This window comes from Sinohyriopsis cumingii, chromosome 14 (genome assembly GCF_028554795.1).
Source record: "Sinohyriopsis cumingii isolate HCF-2022 chromosome 14, ASM2855479v2, whole genome shotgun sequence".
Lineage (NCBI taxonomy): Eukaryota > Metazoa > Mollusca > Bivalvia > Unionida > Unionidae > Sinohyriopsis > Sinohyriopsis cumingii.
Genome location: NC_142974.1, coordinates 97,297,395 through 97,319,211, shown reverse-complemented (window position 1 = coordinate 97,319,211; position 21,817 = coordinate 97,297,395). Strand labels below are relative to the sequence as shown.

General features: G+C 36.4%; 1 protein-coding gene across 2 annotated transcripts; it reads right to left on the bottom strand.

The window, feature by feature from the left end:
* Positions 1-1,289: 1,289 nt before the first annotated feature.
* LOC149784450 (uncharacterized) lies at positions 1,290-21,072 on the bottom strand. Of its 2 annotated transcripts, XM_089932526.1 has the most exons (3): positions 20,872-21,072; positions 20,000-20,095; positions 1,290-5,721 (listed from the first exon to the last, which is right to left on the bottom strand). In XM_089932526.1, exon 3 carries the CDS (start codon positions 5,698-5,700, stop codon positions 3,361-3,363), a length of 2,340 nt encoding a protein of 779 aa, XP_089788652.1. In that variant the 5' UTR covers positions 5,701-5,721; positions 20,000-20,095; positions 20,872-21,072; the 3' UTR covers positions 1,290-3,360. The 2 variants fall into 2 exon arrangements, with proteins under 2 accessions (XP_089788652.1, XP_089788653.1); XM_089932527.1 differs by lacking the exon at positions 20,000-20,095.
* Positions 21,073-21,817: the final 745 nt, after the last annotated feature.

Here is a 21,817-nt window from a genome sequence, read left to right as displayed (position 1 = left end):
AATGTGACTGGGTGGGACATCATGCTACATGTCTGCGGCATGATGCCCCATTGCTAGACATCACTTTAAACTGCCACACTGCAGACATCGTAGCGATATGACTGAAAAATTGTTAAAGCTACGTTAAATCTCTCTCTCTCTCTCTCTCTCTCAGCTGATTATCTCGCTTCTTTCTCTCAGACCAGATTGACCACTGTCTAGATTTTACCAATACTGAGGGAAATGGTACAGCGAATATTATAAAGCAAAACAGCTGGCGCACATCTCTATCTTCAAATATCTCCCAAATTTTATTTGAAAGTTTCACTTTTGTATTTGAAACGTTTTAGAAAGACTAGCATGTCATTGCTAATATGTTAACTAACGCACTTATATTTGTTCTCACACAAAATGGACATCATAGTACTAAACCATGTTTGTCCAACATCTTCCAAAACGTGGGCCTCATGGACCAAATATGTACCGGGTAATTTTTGTTGGCGTCACATGGTATATGTCAAGACTATATATATATATATAATAGCAATCATACTATAATTATAGAACTGACTTTTTGTATGAGCGCGGGCCGCACAAAACAAAATGACCAGCGGGTCACATTTGGCCGTCTGGCCTGTACTTGGACCACTCTGCGTTAGATACTGATTCATCAAAAAAAAAAACAATAGTAATGAGATTTTCGGGTTGTTTTTTTAAAAAAATGATTGTTGCTTCTCGTTAATTTACAATTTATTTTAGCCACAAAATCTGTCGAGCTTCCTTATATGACAACAATGTCATGTATAAAAACCAAGACCAACATTGGTTCAAGGCACGTAACTCTGACAAGTAAGTTATCTAGGTGTAACTCTAACACTGTAATTAACTCTATATATAATTACCTTTAACTTACTGAGAGAGAGAGAGAGAGAGAGAGAGAGTTCTCATAATTGCACAGGTGGTGACAGTATCTTTTTAAAAGGCTGAAAAAATGAGCTCTCCAAGGAACCATCTAACCTAGGGCCCAAGAATTAAATAATCGAACGTTTTCACAATATACCTTTCATACACTAGAATCCTTTGTCTCCACTTAACAGATGTATTTAACAGCAGGTCCATAGACGTCATACTAAGACTTCGTTACCGGAAGAGTGTTTCCAGTCGATTTAGATGCATTACAGGGTGATTGCTGCTTGCTGCTAATTATGTGTTATCAAAACAGCAGTCAGTAGAGAGACTTCTATAGAATCCTCTTTTGTTTTGTAGTGTTAAATTTATACATTTTATTTGACCGTATCATGAAAACAAAACTGGGGAAAAATTATTTAATAGATTACAAAATGGAATACATAAAATTTAACATGCTTAAAGTACATATAATCACATATTTGTTACCTTATACCATAATCTTTGATAGAAATACACCGTGTACTACATCTAAAAAAAAAAATAAATGATGAAAACAGGTTACCAGTGCTGCACATTGAGCGCGGGCTCAATTTTTGTCCTGATTTCAACAAATAGTGCCCCTGTGCGCCCCACCTCCATTGCTACCCCCGGTTCGATTTTTCGTCCAAAAAAAAAACCATCTAAAAAGCACACCTACAGTTTTTCTTTGGTGGATATCTATCCATGTCTTTGTTAACGCTTACAATGACCATAGTCACAAAAAATGATAAAACCTAACTTGGCAAAGAATATCTACTTTACAACAACATATCTGGCAATGAAGATATTTAAGGTTTATGGTAATCGATCGAGTAGCAAAGTAAATAATTTGGCTGCCGTTAGTATAACGTAAAGGCACCTCTACTGTGAAGAAGGTTTCGTTTATTATGTAGTTTAAATAATCACAAAGAGACGACATTTATGCAAATATGCAATTTGTCATTTAATTCATGATCCGTTAGTTTGGGGAAAAAAGGGTAGTTCAGAACACATTAGTATTTATTACAATAAATACGGGTAGATAATGAGCGTATACGGAAGTTAAATGAGACCACGACCAGGATGGAAAATTCCATTGTGCCGCTCATATCTGGTTAGACAGATATTAAATATGTTAATATTGTCCTGAGCTGAATGACCAAATAATAAAACTTCATTGCAATAATGTAAGTGTCTAAGAAAAATATGATGATACAGTGCAAACAACAATGTTAAGATGGCGTAACTGTCAAAACAAACAAGAATACCTCGTTTGCATAGTAGTATTAGTGTATTATGTACTATTGTTTTCTTTACAAAAAAAAAATGAGGGTAAGGGACACAGTGCCCCCTACCTTTGGGATCTTAAGTGCAACACTGAAAATGAGTTAGTACGGTATAGACCGTTTATGTTTCTTTATTTTGTTTTTCCGTCACAGCAATAGTATATCTGATTTTATAAAGACGAGTAACTCTACAGTTTGACTTTCAAACTCGTTCTAGAAAGCGAAAGTCACGCGCTTCCCACGTTTATTTTCGTGTGATATTTATTATTTTATTTTAACGTAGAATGAACCATCCGTTCTTGTACGAGTTTCTTACAAGTATACACAGAACCTGAATGTAATGACAAAAATTGCACTTCTTGAATCAACAACTTAACCATGTTTAGCAATCATAAAATTAGTATTACTAACAATTTTCCCGCAGCCATACTTGTTTCAGTCTGCCTAGTAATTCTTATAATCCTTTAAACCAGATGTGGAATCCCATTTTCAGTTTCTGCATCTTTGGTAATGTAACGCAAAATGAGTGTTCCTGGACTTTTTCAGCAGAAACTTTAAAACGAGCGAATGAGCGGAAATCGCATTGGATAGGTTGCCGTATAGAATGTAATGGCAGTATGTAGCCACGAACAAGAAGGACACAGAGGTAGAACTGTGTTCTTCCACGTATCTTTACAAGCTGTGAAACTTAGGAGATTTTCTACATATCGCCGATTACATTTCAGGACTTTTAAAAATACAACGCTTTAGATATAAGATAGATTATGTGTGTGTTTTGTGTTCTTCTCTCGTGTTATCCTTTGTTTTAAGACAAGCATGGCCGTTATCTTCAGATAGTATTGTACATTCAAGTATCTTACATGAAAATGTACCTGTTTACTTTCAGTTTCGAAATTGTGCACTGTTGCCGATTAGTTTTATGGTCTAAAAATTATACCATCTTACTCACTTCAAGTCTATATTCTTTTATTTCGGTGGTTATTTCCACTTTAAAATATAGAACCCTCGTGCTCATGTCTCTGAGATAAAAGCAACAATTAACCCTAATCTCCATTTGTATTCGCTGTCGTCCAGAGAATACCTATCGAAATTTAACTGTATATTCAGCACAGCGACACTTTTCATGAAAATTCTTCTTCGAACTATGCTACACCAGATGTGTCAATGATTACTCTGCTTTATGTTCGCTTTTTTTCGATGACTTAGGCGACCCATGGTCAGTCTGGGCTTCTCCGGTTTGAAGGAAGTCTGGAGGCTCACGTTGTTTGTACGACGATTGTCCTTCCATGTTCACGTTGGCACGCTGGCGTAACTGTTCCATCTTACTAGGGAACTGCTTGATTTTGTTGTCTGAAACGTTGAGCTCCAGGAGCGCTGAAAGTTTGCATAGACTCTCTGGAAGGATTTCTAGGAGATTGTCAGATAGATCAAGAATTTCCAAACTGGTCATCTTCACTATATCACCAGGGATTGACGTTAGATCGTTACTCGCAGCTCGAAGGATTCTGATCCTGTAAAGGTACGGCAAATCCATTGGGACGGTGTTGATGTGATTTTTACACACATTCAGCTCCGTCATGGACGCTAATACATCCCATCTGTCCTCCGGTAAGGTCATAAGCTCATTGTTGGACAGATTGAGATGGATCAATTTATTCAGCTCGCCAAAGTTCTCTGGGAGTTCAACGAGGTTATTGAAGGAGATGTTCAGAGTTTCCAGCTGGTGAAGCTTGGTCAACCCGGTTGGGAACTCGGCAATCCTGTTTTGTGACACGTCGAGTCTCTTTAGATTGGTAAGGTTGCTGATGGCGTCTGGAAGACTTGGGATATCGTTGTCGCTGAGATCTAACTCTTCCAGCATTCTAAGTTTGCAAAACTCTTCGGATATGGATTTCAGATGGTTGTGAGATAGGTGAAGGGTTTTTAGGAGCTTCATCCTACACATTTGAGGAGGAATTTCATCCAGCTTGGTTTTCGAAGCATCAAGAAATACCATCTTCGCAGCATACTCTTTCTCTCCTAGAACACAGAGTATCGACTTCGGGTCTGCGGATGGGAGATAGATGGGATTGTCGGACACATTAATGGAAGTCAGAGATTTTGGTATGATGAAGTCCGTCAGAGTATTGCCTGATACATCCAGATGGAGTAAAAACCGCAAAGACTCCAAAGACTTGGGTATGGCAGAAACCTGATTGCGTGCGATGGACAGAGACTCCAAACTACGAAGTCTTTTTAAGTCCTGTGGAAGACCCTGGATTCTGTTTCCCGACACATCCAGTACATGCAGAAGTTGTTCTAACCCAAGGGCATCTGGTATTTGACTGATCTTGTTGTTTGCCACCAATAATTTCTTTAAAGTGGTGATCTTGCCGATTGATTCGGGAATATATTTAATCTGGTTTCCCGACACATCAAGGGACACTAGAGATTTCAGCTGAGAGATCTCCTCAGGAAGATCTTGAAGCGCGTTTCTGGCAAGGCTAAGACTCTCCACTGTCTTCAACTTGCTGATACCTTGAGCACTCTGGAGTTTATTTCCCGACAGGTCGAGCGTCTTCAGCGCTTTGAGTTCGTAGAAGTCTTGTGGGAGAGTTTCTATAGCGTTGTCCCCTGCCTCAAGAACCTGAAGACGATGGAGCTTATGAATATCTTTCGGAAGTGCCTTGATTTGGTTCCCGCTGGCATGGAGGAATGTCAGAGCGTATTCCAGTGTACACATCTCATCTGGAAATGATGCAATCTTGTTATGGGACACGTTTAGATAATGAAGATATTTCAAAAGTCCTAGTTCCCGCGGAAGGTCTTCCAGCTCGTTGTATGACAAATCGAGATGTGTTAGAGTCATAACGTTGTTGATGTTATCCGGTATCGCTGAAATTTGATTATGTGAGACATCAAGCCATCTTAATGCTGGACCTTTGACATTAGCATCTGGTAATTCTACGAGACGGTTCCCTTGCAGATTAAGCCTTGCTTTCAGTTCGTACACATTCTTTTTCACGGACTTTATAACATTGTATGAAACGTCGAGCAACTCAAGTGATGCTGATTTACTTATTGTCTTTGGAAGGGATTTAATTTTGTTCTTAGATGCGTACACGAACTTCAGTTCTGGAGCTTTGTTTAGAGTGGCTGGAAGACTCTTAAGAGAATTACACTCTGCGTGAATCGTATGCAACTTTTTCATTTTCCCCACGCTACCAGGCAATGACGATAGCACATTATTTTGAAGAGTCAATAATTCCAAGACTTCTAAGTCTGAAACTGACTTTGGGAATTTCTTCAGTCTATTGTTCTCCGCTAGAAGCTGAGTCGCATTTTGCATGATTTCCTCATTTTTCCAAATTTCAAGCGGCAAGGACTTCATGCTTGCGGTTGAGAAATTCAAAATAACATTCTTTCCCTCCTTTTTAATGAATCGTCTAAGGGGCGCAGAAAGAGCGGAAATTTTGCTCCCAGGGCCCATTGCCGGGGGCGGCTGATCCTCATCCTTTTTCTTACTCATAGCACTATGTTTTTACACAGTCTGAAAAATATGTAAAGTAAAACGACGTAAATTGTAATATTCTATACACACGATGGACAGTGGCTGTATATAAGATAGTATTGTAATATAGTACCAGGTGTGTGCAGACAAGACTTTTATAACTTTATGGTCTTAAACCATGTATACGAAAAAACGAAACCAACAAATTTATTAAAAATCAATAATAATGTAGTTCCTTAATAATAACAAGTGAAAATTTAACAAGATCTTACAGTATTGTGACTTAAATCTGAAAAAAAGTTCTACAAGTTTTATCACGATTCCAAAACTTTAGATTGTTCCGAATGATATCCAGTATTGAATTTGCTGGTGTCAGTAATAATAATAATAATGATGAGGACTTTGTATAGCTCCTAATCTTTAGAAGCTCTAAGCGCTTTACAACATTAGACAACACCTATAAGATAAAAAACATATAATAATATTATTACAAAAATAAACACCATGAAATTAGACAAACATTTTTAAAAAATTAAAAAAACATGCTGAGAATATTTCAGGTAGGAAACATTATTAGGTCTTTAAGTTTGTTCTTGCAATCGAAAAAAGTGAGTTTTGAGAGCCTCTTGAATGTGATCACTGTGTCTTTGTGTCGAAGTTCAGTGGGCAATTCATTCCACGTTGCTGGGCCCTGGTATGCAAAAGAATGCTGTCCATATGACTTTGTTTTCATGGTGGGAATAATGAGTATACGATTGTCAGAAGAGGAGCGTAAGTATCTTGCTTGTGTGTATACATGGGTGAGGTCGGATAGGTATGCTGGACTATAGTCCGACAGTGAAACGTAGCACAGAGAACAAATTTTGTGTTTGATTCTGAATCGAATGGACAGCTAGTGTAGGGTACAGATCAGCGGGGAGGTGTGCTCTGATCGTGGTACTCTAAGTATGATCCGAGCAGCTGTGTTTTGAACTTTTTGAAGTTTCTGGAGTAAATATTGAGATGAACCAGACAAAATTGAGTTACAATAGTCCAGTCTTGAAAGTACTAATGAACACACAAGTGTTTTAGTATCATCAACTGAAAGATATTTGTGAATTGAGCTGATGCGTCTCAGCTCAAGATATGCAGCCTTGCATATGTTCATGACATGTTGGTGCAATGTGAGTGTACTGTCCAGAGTAACACCTAGATTTCGTCCTGATTTTGTGACTTTAATGTTGGTGTTGCTGACATTTATTGTTTGAGGTAAAGGGTGTGAATGAGAAAGTCTTTGTGTTGTGATCAGAATGGCCTCAGTTTTATCATCATTCATCTGCAGCTTGTTACAAGTCATCCATGATTTCACATCAGAAATGCACCTCTCTACACCTTGGATGATAGCATCAACTTCAGTTGGTTGGCTAGATTTGTATATTTGGGTGTCATAGGCATACAGTTGGTGAGACACTGGATGATGATCTATGACACTTGAGAGCGACTGAGTGCACAGAATGAAGAGAATAGGTCCAAGAACAGACCCCTGTGGAACACCACAACATAGATCAAATGGGCTGGAGTGTATTCCATTTGCAGATACAATTTGTGTCCTGTTGACCAAGTAGGACTTGAACCACAGTAAGGCTGTATCATGAATGCCAAATACATGCTGGAGATGGTGAAGTAATATATCATGGTCTATTGTGTCAAATGCTGCAGACAAATCAAAGAGGGTGAGGACTGTAATCTTTCCGCTGTCCAACGCAGAGAGAATGTCATTAACTACTTTCAGAAGAGTAGTTTCAGTACTGTGGCAAGGGCGATATGCAGATTGTACATTGTTAAAAAGACTCTTTGAATTTAGATGAGATACAAGCTGGGATAGAACAACCTTTTCTAAGATTTTTTATATGAAAGGGAGATTATAAACTGGGCGGTAGTTCTTTAAATCGTTATGGTCTAGAGGCTTTACAATGGCAGTTTTGAAAAATGATGGGAATTCCCCAGATGGGAGAGAGGTATTAATAACATCAGTTAGTGAAGGCAATACTGGATCTAAGCACTCAAGCAGCAATGATGTTGGAATTGGATCAAGTTCACATGAATTTGGTGCACTCTTCATCAGGATTGTACGTACGAAATCCATAGAGACAGGTTCAAATGCTGCTAATGGTTGCCGCTCAAATTCTGTTTCCCAACTGTATGGTGACGACGAGTCAATTGAAATTGTGGTGTCAAGCTTATCTCTAAATATTGTAAGATCTGTCTGTCTGAACCAGTAACATTGAATGTGCTACTATGTCAACAGTCCAGAATATCCTTGAATTAATTCACAATAATCCCACAATAATGATTTAGTCCAAATGTATATGAACAATTTGTAGTTCCAATAAATAATTTTAAAAAATAAATCCTCTCAAAGCATGCCTGAATGCAAATTTTAAAAACAAAATTGGTTCAAACAGACAGGTCTTAAAATAGGAATGAATAATTCTGTTTATCACTACCTTTGTATACAAACCAGGATGAGGGTCAAAAGTCTAAGAAGAAGTTGCAAACATAGTCAGGTCTTTTACTTAAAGTTTAGTAAAGAACATGACAAATATCAAGTAGATCAGGAATTTCCAAAGGAAAAATCAGTCTCCTGAACTAAAATCCAAGTAAACAAGTTTGCAAATATTATCTTAAGCTTCTATCCACAATATTTACAAACGTAAGCTATGTAATATGTTGCTTACAAAATGACCCTTACAATCTACAGTCACGGGCAAAAGTTAAAAACACAATATAGATATACATAACATGAGCCTAATACAATACATAAAATAATAAACAAGCATGTAAATAAAAAGGATTGACTTCATCATGCATTTGGACTAATTCTGTAACATTCATTATACATTCAACTTAAATCCTAGCCTTATCTTAGTCCTTTGGTCTTGCATATGTACCATCATTATCGTGCTTATGTACCAATCGTATTTGCAAGAAACAATCTATTGTGGCTCAGTACATTTTGCATAGCCATGCATACGCATATAAATTTAATTGTGAAGGAAATCATGAAAATATGAATATATATTTTAAAAAATTCAAACTATTATGCTAAGTACTATTTTAAAGGAAAAAATGGTATATAAATCTTGAAGTACGCTATCGACCTACATCCACGTAATTCCAATATCGACCTATATCCACTTAATTCCAATATGGCTAACATATGTCATGCTTTATAAACACTATACTGAAACTTAAATAGCATGCCGCCATATCATAAAAATGTTTGTGTGGAATGTTTAGTTTTAAAGAAAGTCTAAATAGTCCTAGCTCGATAAAGATGGTATAAAAAAAATGGATCAGTTCGCTTGATATTCAAAGACCGTTATATAATAACTCACTCCCATTGTGTCAGAACAAACAACTTATAACCTTCGACGTTCAAATAATATGGGCATTTGCAATTCAGGAAAAAATTATACCCAATCATCTTTTACACCCTCAACAGCATTTTTGTGAAACAATTTTGAACACGATGCTCAACGTAGCATGTCCTACAGTGCGTTTCAAAAGAGTTTATGTCCAAATATCGTGTCTAACAAAAAGCCGTTTTATACACCCCCAACACCCCCCTATATATGTGTGTGTGTGTGTGTGTGTGTGTGTGACGGAAAAACAACATTAAATGGCTTCACTCAGTGAGTACATACGTCTGTATCGACACATCAAAGGTATTTTGTTTGCCCCTACGAAAAACCATAAACCATAATCCACGTGTTTTCTCTGCGTGGAAGTCGCTGTATAGCAAGTCCTTGCTGATATATACTACACTTTGTAACCATTTACACGATTGTGTGTAAATACAGAACTGTATTAAACTACAATGATATGAACTATATATTTTCCTCTGTTGGGTTTGAATATAAGGTGACATGAACCAGCAATCGTCTGCTCATGATTTCTCTAGTATTCTTACGTGCGTGGACGGTGATAGTCTTTACACAATGACAGCAGTTAACCATTTCTTGAGAGAAAGATAGAGAGGGGGATAAAGACAGGGAGATTGACTGATATTTTTACTTCTTCTGTTCTGTGAAAATTATCACGGGGATGATGGGGCAAAGATACACACAGTGACGTACTAATGGGGTTGCGAGGGGGACGGTCCGCCCCGGATGACAGCCAAAAAGGGGGAGGATGACATCGGGAGAGTTGAAATACCAGTACAAGTTTTCAAACCAAGTGAAAAATTTGCCAAAGTAAAAGTTATTTCAAATTTGATATGACAGCACCGTACTGTTTAAAAATCTGCTTGCGAACATAATATATTTTTCTGTGTTGACATTTTAAACTTATTTGTGGGAGTGCCAGAGGAAGGATCCGCACCGGGTGCCAAATACTTTTGGTAGGCCCCTGGGTACACACATACTGAGCTATATTTTTTTCTTCGTGGCAACAGATCTAACTGCTAATAACATCAATAAATATTTTACTTAGAACTATCTTCTTGGGGTGCCAAATAAACATACACAAATTACAAGAGTAAAAAGAGTTTCTCCATGAGTGGCATAACGCTAAACATTGCACAATAAAAATTGTTTCAATTGTATCACATTATAACCCTTCGTGGCATAACTTTAAACACTGCACGATAAAAAATATTTCTATTTTTATGGTATCATGGTATAACCCGTCGTGACATAACATTCAACACTGCACGTTAGAACATTTATATTACATGACATCATGTTATAGCCGATCGCTGCATAACGTTAAAACTAGCACGACAAGACCATTTCTATTACGTGGTGCCATGGTGTAAATTGTTGTTACTAATCAACATGTGCGACAAATAACTGTGTAAAAATGGTAGGTATGTGTGCTGACGTGTTGCCGACAGACTTGTCTGTAATGATTTCAACATTTTATGAACAGCTGCCACCAACAATCAATACCAATACATGTCTGGAGGCTGTTTTATTGGATTAATAGATGGTGTTCCATTTTACTTAGTATAGGCTGTTTTATTGGATTAATAGATGGTGTTCCATTTTACTCAGTATAGGCTGTTTTATTGGATTAATAGGTGGTGTTCCATTTTACTTAGTATAGGCTGTTTTATTGGATTAATAGATGGTGTTCCATTTTACTCAGTATAGGCTATTTTATTGGATTAATAGATGGTGTTCCATTTTACTCAGTATAGGCTGTTTTATTGGATTAATATATGGTGTTCCATTTTACTTAGTATAGGCTCACAAGGAAACGTCCCGGTTGTTGTATAAAACCTTGTAAAATGTCATTATTGTAATTAAAGTAAAATATCAAAATATCTTTACAAACATAAATAAGTACATGCATAAATGTCAATATATTTGTATATAATAATTTGGATTGTGCGCCCATCCACTCGTCCATGCATCTTCCTCCCAATCCCACCATTGATAATACTATGTTAAAATCATTTTTCTCCCAGTCCCTCCATTAATAAGGCCATCTTCCTTCCAGCCCCTCCATTAATTAGACTGTGTGTTATGACTATATGGTCACAAACTAGGTAACAGAAAGAAGCAAAACTAACAAGTTGTGTGTGAGGTGGGGGGGGGGGCGTATGGGTGTGTGTGTGATTTGGATTTTTAACGTAGCTTTAACAATTTTTCAGTCACATCGCTACGATGTCTGCAGTGTAACAGTTTATAGTGATGTCTAGCACTGGGGCATCATGCCGCAGATATGTAGCATGATGTCACACCCAGTCACATTATCCTGACACCAGGCCGACCAGTCCTAACACTAACTCTTAATGCTGAGCGCCAAGCGAGGCAGCTGTTAGTACCATTTTTATAAGCCTTTGGTATGACTCGACTGGGGATCGAACCCACGACCTCCCGCATCCGAGGCGGACGCTCTAACCACTAGGACACCGCAGTGGTCAACACGTTTTGTAAAACTTAACAAGAATTTAATCATCAAAGTCATACATGAAAATGCGAGAGGAACTTACGGTATTATGATGTGGTTCCAGAATCATCCTGATAAAGTTCTAAGTCCTAAATGAATAAAAAGGTCTGTTTAAATTAAACAACCGGAAATGTACTGGTTTGCCAAGAATCGTGGCGTTGTCAATATGGCGTCGTTCAGAACTCCTTCTAATAATTCACAACAGTTCCAGAATAATATTATTGTAAAGTCCAAATAATGAGCACTTTATATTTCCTCTGATGAGTTCAAACATATATTTTTCCTCTCGAATAACATATAAGTACAACATAAACACGCCTGCAGACTTACCACAGGAACACAGTAAATAAGAATGACTCCAAATCTGAATGAATCTGTTTCATCAGTTCTCTCCTTATATAACCTAATATTACGACTCTTATTTCACAATATACCTCACGTGACAGATCACACTACTCATTCTGCATCGAACTTTCCTATTCATGTGACCTAGTCCAACCAATGGGAAGTTACTGAATTCTTCAAGAAACATTGAAATCCCATCCGTCAATGAGAAATTAATTCAAAGGCGCCATTAAGTCTTATTATTAATGTTATTATTATTAATTGTCAACACATACGTAAGCATCTACTTAAATCCTGTGTAATATCAGTCTCAGGTTACGTAAACGAAACGAACTTAAGATATTCTGTACAATTTACAGCCATGAATACAAATTATAAAAACTAGATAAAATCATGTACCAGGAGTTACGGAAAATATAAATATTCATAACACTGTGTTAAAACAATCTTCCTCCCAACCCCTCCATTAATAAACCCCTCCTTCCAGTCCATCCCTTAATAAGACTGTCTTAAAGCTAGAGTCACTCAACATATCATGTTTTAGTAATCGATTGTAAGAAAGGAAGTAAAACTATACCCTGTAAAAAATATACAAAGAATCTTTATTGAAAGAATTGCTGGCATCTTAATTTACATCACCAAAATTACGTCAGCATCATTCGAAAACTCGAAACATATTTGCAAGTGACGTTATATTACTACAGCTTTAAAAGTTGTCCAGGCGAGAAACAAATTGTGTGTGTAGAGAGAGAGAGTATGTATGTCCGCGCGATGCAAGTCTGAAATCGCATGTTCTGATACCGATCTAAAACCGTATTCTTCTAAAGATATCTCTGTCTCTAATAACATGATCACATAAATTTGTTAACTAGTGTGCCCTTAAATTTATTACCGATGACAAGCAAAACAACATGGCCAGTATTAAGGTAGCAGCCAATTCGAAATGAAATTGCACCAGTATGTCACTCATTAACTCTTTTCATGTAGAAATGCCACAGGATTGCCAATTTTTGTCTCGGATTTCTTTCAATTGAAAACTTTTATTTGCTCAGTTTTGATCTTTTATGCAAAGAAAATATCTCACCCACACCAAATTGATAACTTTGGGCTCTATATTCCGATAGTAATGTAATCTAAGACTAGTATAAAGTGCCGATTAATACGGCCATTGTTACCCACTTCATTTTATAAAATGGAAATTACAATGTACATTACCTTTCAAGTCTATCGCTATTACGATCCAAATACCTATAAGATGTGGTAAAGTACAGTCTATACGGGTTTTGAATGTCATTTATTTGGTCTAAGATAAAATAATTTCCAAATTTTTCATAGGTCGTCTGTACATTACCGTCAGTCACAACTTGTCTGCAAACAAACTATTTGCGTGTGATGAACAAAGAAACAAAATGTGCACAGCTATTATTCATTACACTTAATCACATTCAGTAGTTCTCAAAACCACACGAATAAGACGTTGTGTGGACTTATTATCCGCCAATCCTGCTTCAGTACATAAGGTCTCACTGGATAGTTTCGTATTTTGACACCTCCCTAATTTTTAAGGTAGAAGGCATGAATTTAATAATCGCAAGCCTAGCATTTATAAATTCACACAGAAGCTAAATCTGTAATGTGGTTTAGATTTACTTTGAGTTAGGCTTGGGGAATAGGTTGGCTTGTTGGTGACTGCCTGTCACAGTTAGACGAGCATGCGTAACTTATGCTGTAAATGAGCAGCTAACTTGGCTTACATATTGACGTGTGTCTGCTACAGAGGTAAATGTCTAAAAATGTAGATGGTTGAGGGGTGATGAAAAGTATGTTAATTTATTATAGTACTAGTGAACTTTATTCATGCATAATACACATATTGATTCTTTTAGCTAACTTGTCACAAGAAAATATTCAGAATAGCTCTTTGCTGTCAAAAATGAATGTAAAATTTAGGGGTTGGTGGGCAGTGTTGGTTCAATGTATAAGCCATCAATTGCATCAGGAATTAACTTGATTGCCGCAGTCAAAATCTCACATGTATGCTTTCAACAAAAATCAATGGTTTGTTTTTATTTGTATCTTCAGTGTAATATTATTCTCATTTTTCTGCAATAGGTCATTGTCGGATAAAAATTCAACAGATAAACTGTCCAGTGAGACATAAACTATAGATGAAAGATGCCACCCCCCTGTGTCGGCCTTCTTTCTTTTGTTCAACCGAAAAAAAACCTATGTTACACTTTCGTAAGACCAGCACACCGTGAAAATAAATTCTACAGCTTTTTTGCTGTTATTGTAAAAAAAAATATTTTTTTATCAACTGCATTGCGCTAAGACAACAATAGAACATGCAGAAACACGTTTTGTTACCTTAAAGGAGCAAAAATGCAGTGCGTGTCGTAAATAGAGTTTACATATTTGCTCTGAGATGCATCCTGCTATGATGTTTCAGCTGTAAGGGTCTTGAAGTTTTGGGGAAGGTTGCCGTTATATATACTTACTTTGCTCTCTCTCTCTCTCTCTCTCTCTCTCTCTCTCTCTCTCTCTCATCATCATCATCATCATCATTTTTACCTTTAAATCTTTGTCCTTCTGAGAAGGTTGAATTTTATTTTGGAGCGGTTTGACCTTCTAAAAATTGTGGAAACTTGCTTGAATTTGCCATTGTTGTTAATTATCCTTTACTAGGCAGTATAGATAGCCAGAATTATGCTGATGTACCTTTAAAGTTGCTAAATACATACGAACGGGCCCAATCTGGTCAGGACTAGGGCCTGCCCCGCCGATGTCCTCGGCATGATATAGCCAATAACGTGCAGAAAGTGACAATAAAAGCCGTCATTCCATGGAGAGAGAGAGAGAGAGAGAGAGAGAGAGAGAGAGAGAAAAGCTATGTTTTTGTTTTGGGTTGTACCACCATTACTCTACGCAAGATAGGTTATACATGTCGGCCAGTATAACTAGTGCAGAAAGGACCCGGAAGAACCCCGGTAAGAATCAACGATCCACGGGAAGTTACTGGCATACTGGCAAGCTTTCTAACGTACCCACATCGGCCGAGCCGAGACTCAAATCCAAGAGGACAGAAATGAGATGGCTGTGGTTTGTAAAGGCGAGCGCTTCAGACCACTAGACCACCCGGGGAACCAGTTGAAGCTATACAAAGAAATAGGGGTGTAATAGTATGCGTATTACCGGTAACAAAAGAAAAGGATCCTTTGTGCAAACGGTATAACTATCTTTTTTATTTAAACTGAAGATCTATCTCCCATAATAAAAAACGGTATTATGCTCTGATCTTTGAGAAAACGTCTTTGTGCAAGTCAAGTCAGATTTATTTGCACTAGTCCACTAACACAAAATATTATATAGTGTTTCATCCCGCTTCCTTTGTCAAATACTGTCATTAAAAAAATTAAGCTCTCGAGTCGGTCACGTACTTTGCGACACGTATTATGCAGATAATACCTGAGAGCTTCAAAGTTATTTCAAAGCGGGAGAAAGTTTTCCTTTTAAGACTAATATAAAATTATGTTCTAATAAAGCTCCATGCAGTAAGGAATCTACGTAAAACTTGATTAAAAAACAATACAAAACGCTATTACTATAGTTTCTTTTAATAAGAGGTTTCACTATTATGATAGGTCCTGATAAGAGGCTTTAACATCACGCGAGATACTAAGAAGAGGTTTTCCTGTCACGAGAGATACTAAGATGGAGGTTTTACTGTCAAGAGAGGTACTAAGAGGTTTTACTATTTCAAGAGGTACAAATAAGAGGTTTTAATAGGTTGATTATTGAAAAAAGGCGTTTGCATAAGTATTTTTGTTTGATAATGGATCAAAACCTCTTGTACTAATTTAATTTTTAATGAAAAACCATCCTGAACTAGAAAAAGCTCAGGGGAGATTTGCTTAGAACAAAATGCCATATAGAAAGGAGGATCTTACGACATTGTTAATTTGTAAAACAATGAAATTCATCCTCTAATACGAAGATTGCACAATTTATTCGAACACACGTATTTAGAACTGCAAGAATCATCAGATGCATCAGTAATATTTTGGTCAAGTAAATGTCAAGTAAAATATAATCTTCACGTATGTGTACATTTTATGTGCGTTTGTATATATATATATATATATATATATATATATATATATATATATATATATATATATATATATATATATATATATATATATGTGTGTGTGTGTGTGTGTGTGTGTGTGTGTGAGGCGGGTGGGGGAGGTAAAAGGTATGAAGACACGCACATGCCAGCATTAGATATACTAGTGTATAGACCTACAATGTGTGTAATAATAGCTTACAAATCCATGCGGTGGCATGTGTCATGTGTTATAACAAAGTCTATTGATTACTCTGGTATCGAGTGTCGGATAATGCTATCGATTGAATGATACTTTTTGAAGTCTACTCGAGTGTCGGATAATGATATCGAATGAATGATACTTTCTGAATTCTACTCGTCCTTCATAAGGCATACTTGAGTGAGCTGTGCTTTCTCCAAAACAACAATCCACTTTATATTACACAGATGGAAATGGTATTATGTATATTTACTTGAACGTGTTTTCTTAGTAGCCATCACATCCTATATAATTTGAATTAGCTTCCAGCGGAAACTCATTTTGTGTGTGAATCAAACTAGCAACATGATCAAACAAATTTAAACTTTGCTTCCATATTTTTAATGCATAATGACCCTTTTGTCCGGACAGACTCACCTTTTCTGCAAGCTGTCCTAGTGCCATGCAAGAATGTGTGTATGCATGTAAGTATTTATTATTATATGTATCCACCGAAACATCTATTCAACAGTCGCAGAATCGGAATGATTAGCGAGACCGATTTGCGACAAAAAGAGCGCTGGTTCGACTCCTACCATCGAATCAGTTTGGGTCAGCTACCAAGGTGCATCTTTGAACAAGGTACTTTACACAACTGACTTAGCACTAAACTGCCATGTTGTGTTGCTGTGTCGTAAAACAAGAAACTGAGCCAAATAAATGGTTGTCTGTGGTTGTCTACCATGGTGTGTCCATGGACAAGGCATTTTACTCCAATTACCTGGGCACTAAACAACCTTCTTGTCTAGCAATGCCGTAGAACAACAAACCGAGCAAACTCTAAATATCTTGAAATGAAATGTCAAATAAATAAATACCTACCTGTATTATATATTTACAGTGAACTGAATCCATATATCAGCAATGTATTTATCCATGAATATAAATCAAGGAATTCTATATAGAATGATTAATTTTGTTCAGCTAGCGTCTTTCTTTAGATAATTGTTTTGCATTCATCGTTACAATAGCTCAATAAAACATACGCGATTACCACATGCTATATAATTCTTGGTTCATCATTGTTTCGGAATATCATATGAACTCCCAGCAAAACACAATGCTTCCTTTAGTCATACTTCAAACCTCTCTGTTACATGGTCTTAACGCCAAAACGGATCTTTGCCAGGTTTCTGTCAAGTTGGACACGGCTACTGTAATCCCGGTACTAATATACTAGGTCAGAATGTCGCTTTCTTTAGGGCTGCAAACATGTACATTTCAGATGTTGTTTTCCTTCAGGTCCGCGGCTTTGGTTGCGAAAGGTCTTCGAATATGTATTTTAAAACTGTACACGTATTTCTGTCTTGTAGATACATTTTCCGTTTAGAAAACAAAGAGACTCGTACAACAGTACAAGGACTTATTATTTAACCGTTTCAAGCAACAAATCCTCTGAAAAACTGCGCAAAATAAGCAATAAAATCCTAACATTTACCAATGATGTAATATTTTTATTTATAGAGTTTGACTATTTTCTCTGCAAATGACAGACAGACAGACAGACAGACAGACAGATAGATAGATAGATAGATAGATAGATAGATAGATAGATAGATAGAAGGCATTCAGAAAGGTAGACATACATATCAATGGATGTATAGGCAGACAAGGATATTAGAATACAGATGAATCTTCATTATTCTCTATTGTCTTGGAAGATTTGAGATCTAAACCCGACGTGAATCAACAGTCTTTCTTATCATCCCTTTCAAAAAGGAAGTAAGTAAGTGAGAAATAGATGTAGTTTTCTTACAAGATATTGAATAAAATATTCAGATGTACCATTTGAGTAATAGCTTATTGGCTGAAAAATCAAATAATCAATTGCAAATGCATGGGTAGCATTGCACTTCTAAACGACTTATGCAGTATTCATACATTAAAATCGAAAATAGTTATTGAACACATATATTTATGTACGTTTAATCATATATGTTTATATTAGTATAAATGAGTCAGCCAGCTATCATAGTTTGTTCAACAAGCCGGGAACATATTAAGTAAACCTAAAAAAGTATTTTAATATATTTTTTCACGGGGTATGAAACTTTATTTTCCATTATATACAATAACGTTTTTATTATGCAGCATAGCAACTCCTTCCAAATTATCTTTTTTTAAACATTTTCTGTTAGTTTGCTTGTTTGTAAAGAATTGCCGAAAACTTCCAAAATGTATACTGATTAGTAACATCTCCTGAAGTCTTTATCTTTCCACGACCGGAATCTTAATCTTTTTCAAAGACTTATCATTAGAAACTCAGAGTGAGCCCCTTTCTACCGATAATCGGGAGCTAATCTTGTACTATGAGACGATATATTTTTTCCTTCAGATTTATATGTCAACAGTTAATCCATCCAATCTCTTGTCATACAGACGATCCCGCTTTTCGACATCATTCCGTGACTTATCTCCAAAAGGAATATAGACAGAAAGCAACAGCATTGTTTGGTTTAAAGAAAAAGGTTGGATCAGAATGACGCGTGGAAAGTGAAAGGTAATAAGCTCCTATCCACTAAACTTTCTATACGTTTGGTTCAAAAGACATTATATCATTACCTACATATCTAATCACTTACCTAAAAAAAGAATATCCCCATCCCGTTTCCTGAATTTTTGTTTTTGTTATGATTTCATTTTCCACTTTTATCTCATTAACCCTCAACATCCTCGCTTTTTGTTCCTCCAAATGATTCTAGCGAATCGCAAACACCAGAGTAAAAATGTTAAAGTCAACATTAATACGAAGAATGTATTAAAAAATATATTCTATTCAAACAGTTGATTGTGCATGTATAAACTGGAAATTAACGTTATTGCAACATTCGAGTCCTCTCCCTTACAATTACTACAAATACAAAATTACAACACAGATTTTAGCTAAGAAGGTATTCATTCATTCATTCATTCATAACAGGGGCCCCGAGTGGCCGAGTGGTCTAAAGCGCTCTCCGTTACGAATCACTGCCATCTCACCTCTCCCTGCGTGGGTTCGAGTCTAGGATTCAGCCAATGTGGGTATGTGAGAAAGCTTGCCAGTAGCTTCTCGTGGGTCGGTGGTTCTTCCCGGGGTTTTCCCGGCTTCTTCCTCCACCATTAATACTGGCCGCCATGCGTAGCCTATCGTGTGCTGAAATATGGCGTTAAACCCCACAACAACAACAACAACAACATCATTCATATAATTTAACACTATTAAAAATAGAAGCATGTTGGAGGTGGGGTGGAATGACAATTTACATGTAAGACTGGCTCAGTTGTTAAGTCGATTCTGAGCTCATGTCGCAGTTGCATAGTTAACAAGTATGTCAGTCACGTGATGGACATATACATTTCTCACAAACAGCACCAGCAATTGAAAATTCCACGATGTGCAATTGTGGTGTTTAAGATAAAACTTAAAACCTGCATTTATTTGATAGATAATCAAACCCAGTGCCACTGTATTAAAATCAGCGTCTCTTGTTTGACGCTCCGGCCATAATTACAATCAATCGATGACACTAAAGTATCACACAATCGTTTAGATAAGATAGCGCATAGCTGTTTAAATTCAAACCGAGTACTAATTAAATAATATTGATCTAGTCGTTTTTGAAATTCCTTCCTGGAATCATGTAAAATATTATTTCTGCATCTGGAATCGGACAATTAAAAGCACAAACCTTTCTCCGTTGTGTATTTAGAATCTAAACCCAGATTGTATTCCACCGGTCTATAAGAAAAACCACCGTGTAGCCCAGCTTAGATCCAGTAGGTTTCTGAAGACAAAATGCGACAAAAATCTTTAAAACTTTATTCTTTACTATGTAATAATTCTCTTTCATTAAAATATTTATATAATTAAGTTTATTTTGGGAAATATTGCTATCACTTAGTAACTCAATAAACTTCGGAGATAGTATTTTGATAGCTTCTTGACTCTGGGCATATTATTTGTCAGAAAGTGCTGCAGGATACTTTTCGTGTTGTTCACTGAATGGAAAATCAAGCAACATGAATAAAATAAAGCACACATCTCTATAATTTGAGAGAGAGAGAGAGAGAGAGAGAGAACTGCACAGCTTTTAATTCTCTTAGAGTTGAACATATGTTTATCTATTTACTTTTTACTTACTACCCATGTATATGCATTTTTGCCCATTCGTGTGTCTTTCTATCCACATACCAGTCCAGCTACTAATTAATGCGTGTGTTTATGTGTGCACACGAGTAGAAAAGAAATGGGTCATGCGCAATAATTTTGATCTTCAATTCATTTCAAACCTTTCATTCGATGAGAAAGAAATAAAATCAAAGAGTAGCAATTAGTTCTTATCATATTCAGTACACTGGAATCACATATAGAGAGGTAATGAAATTTGTTTACCTACCGTTCTGCATTAATCTCGTGTGCATGGATATACTAGGTACCAATATCTTTAGCCAAATCAAGGGAACGTAAAAACAAACAGTATTATGTCGATAGGCACGAATACAGTACCTACCGTGAGTATTGTGAAAACATAAAAGATCTAACCTACTATAAGTTACTCACCTTGTACTTTCAGCAGTTACAACTTCTATAAGGACACATCTGAACAAAAGCTGTTACTTATAACATTCACACAACGAATCTGTTGCAAACAACGTATGTCGCTGTTTGCGTGAAAAGCAAACAAACGGACGGCTTCCCAGGGGAACAGCACTTTATACCTGTTATTAAATTGAAACAGTCGACACAAAAGTTCTCGGGTAGGTGAAGTCTTCTGCGCCCTTAGCGACAGGGCCGGTAACCCTGTAATGGTGCAACTCTTCATTCTACCTATTGCTGGTTATTCACGCACCAGCTACGTACAAATCCCCCCACCCTCTCTCTCTCTCTCTCTCTCTCTCTCTCTCTCTCTCTCTCTCTCTCGTGCGTGTGCGACAGAGATAGATTTTATTATTGTTCCTGTCAAACTTGACCAATTAAAGATACGTCTAATTTTTATATTTTTTAAAATTTATTTTTAGTGTGGTGATCTATAAACTACAACCTAGCGATCAGCTCTTAGGATTAACCCAACATTGCTAATTTTTTTAAAGATCTAAATAGATATTTGAAATATTTACTAGCTGATGTAAACAGAAAGCCGGAAAGACAAAGATAGAAAATATAAATATAGATCAAATTAATAAATTTAAGAAAATGGATTGTTGGATGACATACAGCCCTGTAGATGAATAAACAGACAAACATACATAAATAAACAGGACATAGGAAGATATAATAAAAATGATATATATATACTTTAAAATACAAAAAAAAAACAAAAAAAAAAACCACAAACGCCAATAAATATGTGCAACTAATTTCGCATTTACATATGCTTCTTCAGGCACATCATGTTTTGAACAAATGGACGAATTCTTTATATTTAAAGTAACAATTACGTCACTGACATAACGTCATAAATGATATGCATCATTATAACAATTTTATATTTAACAGGATCAAAAGG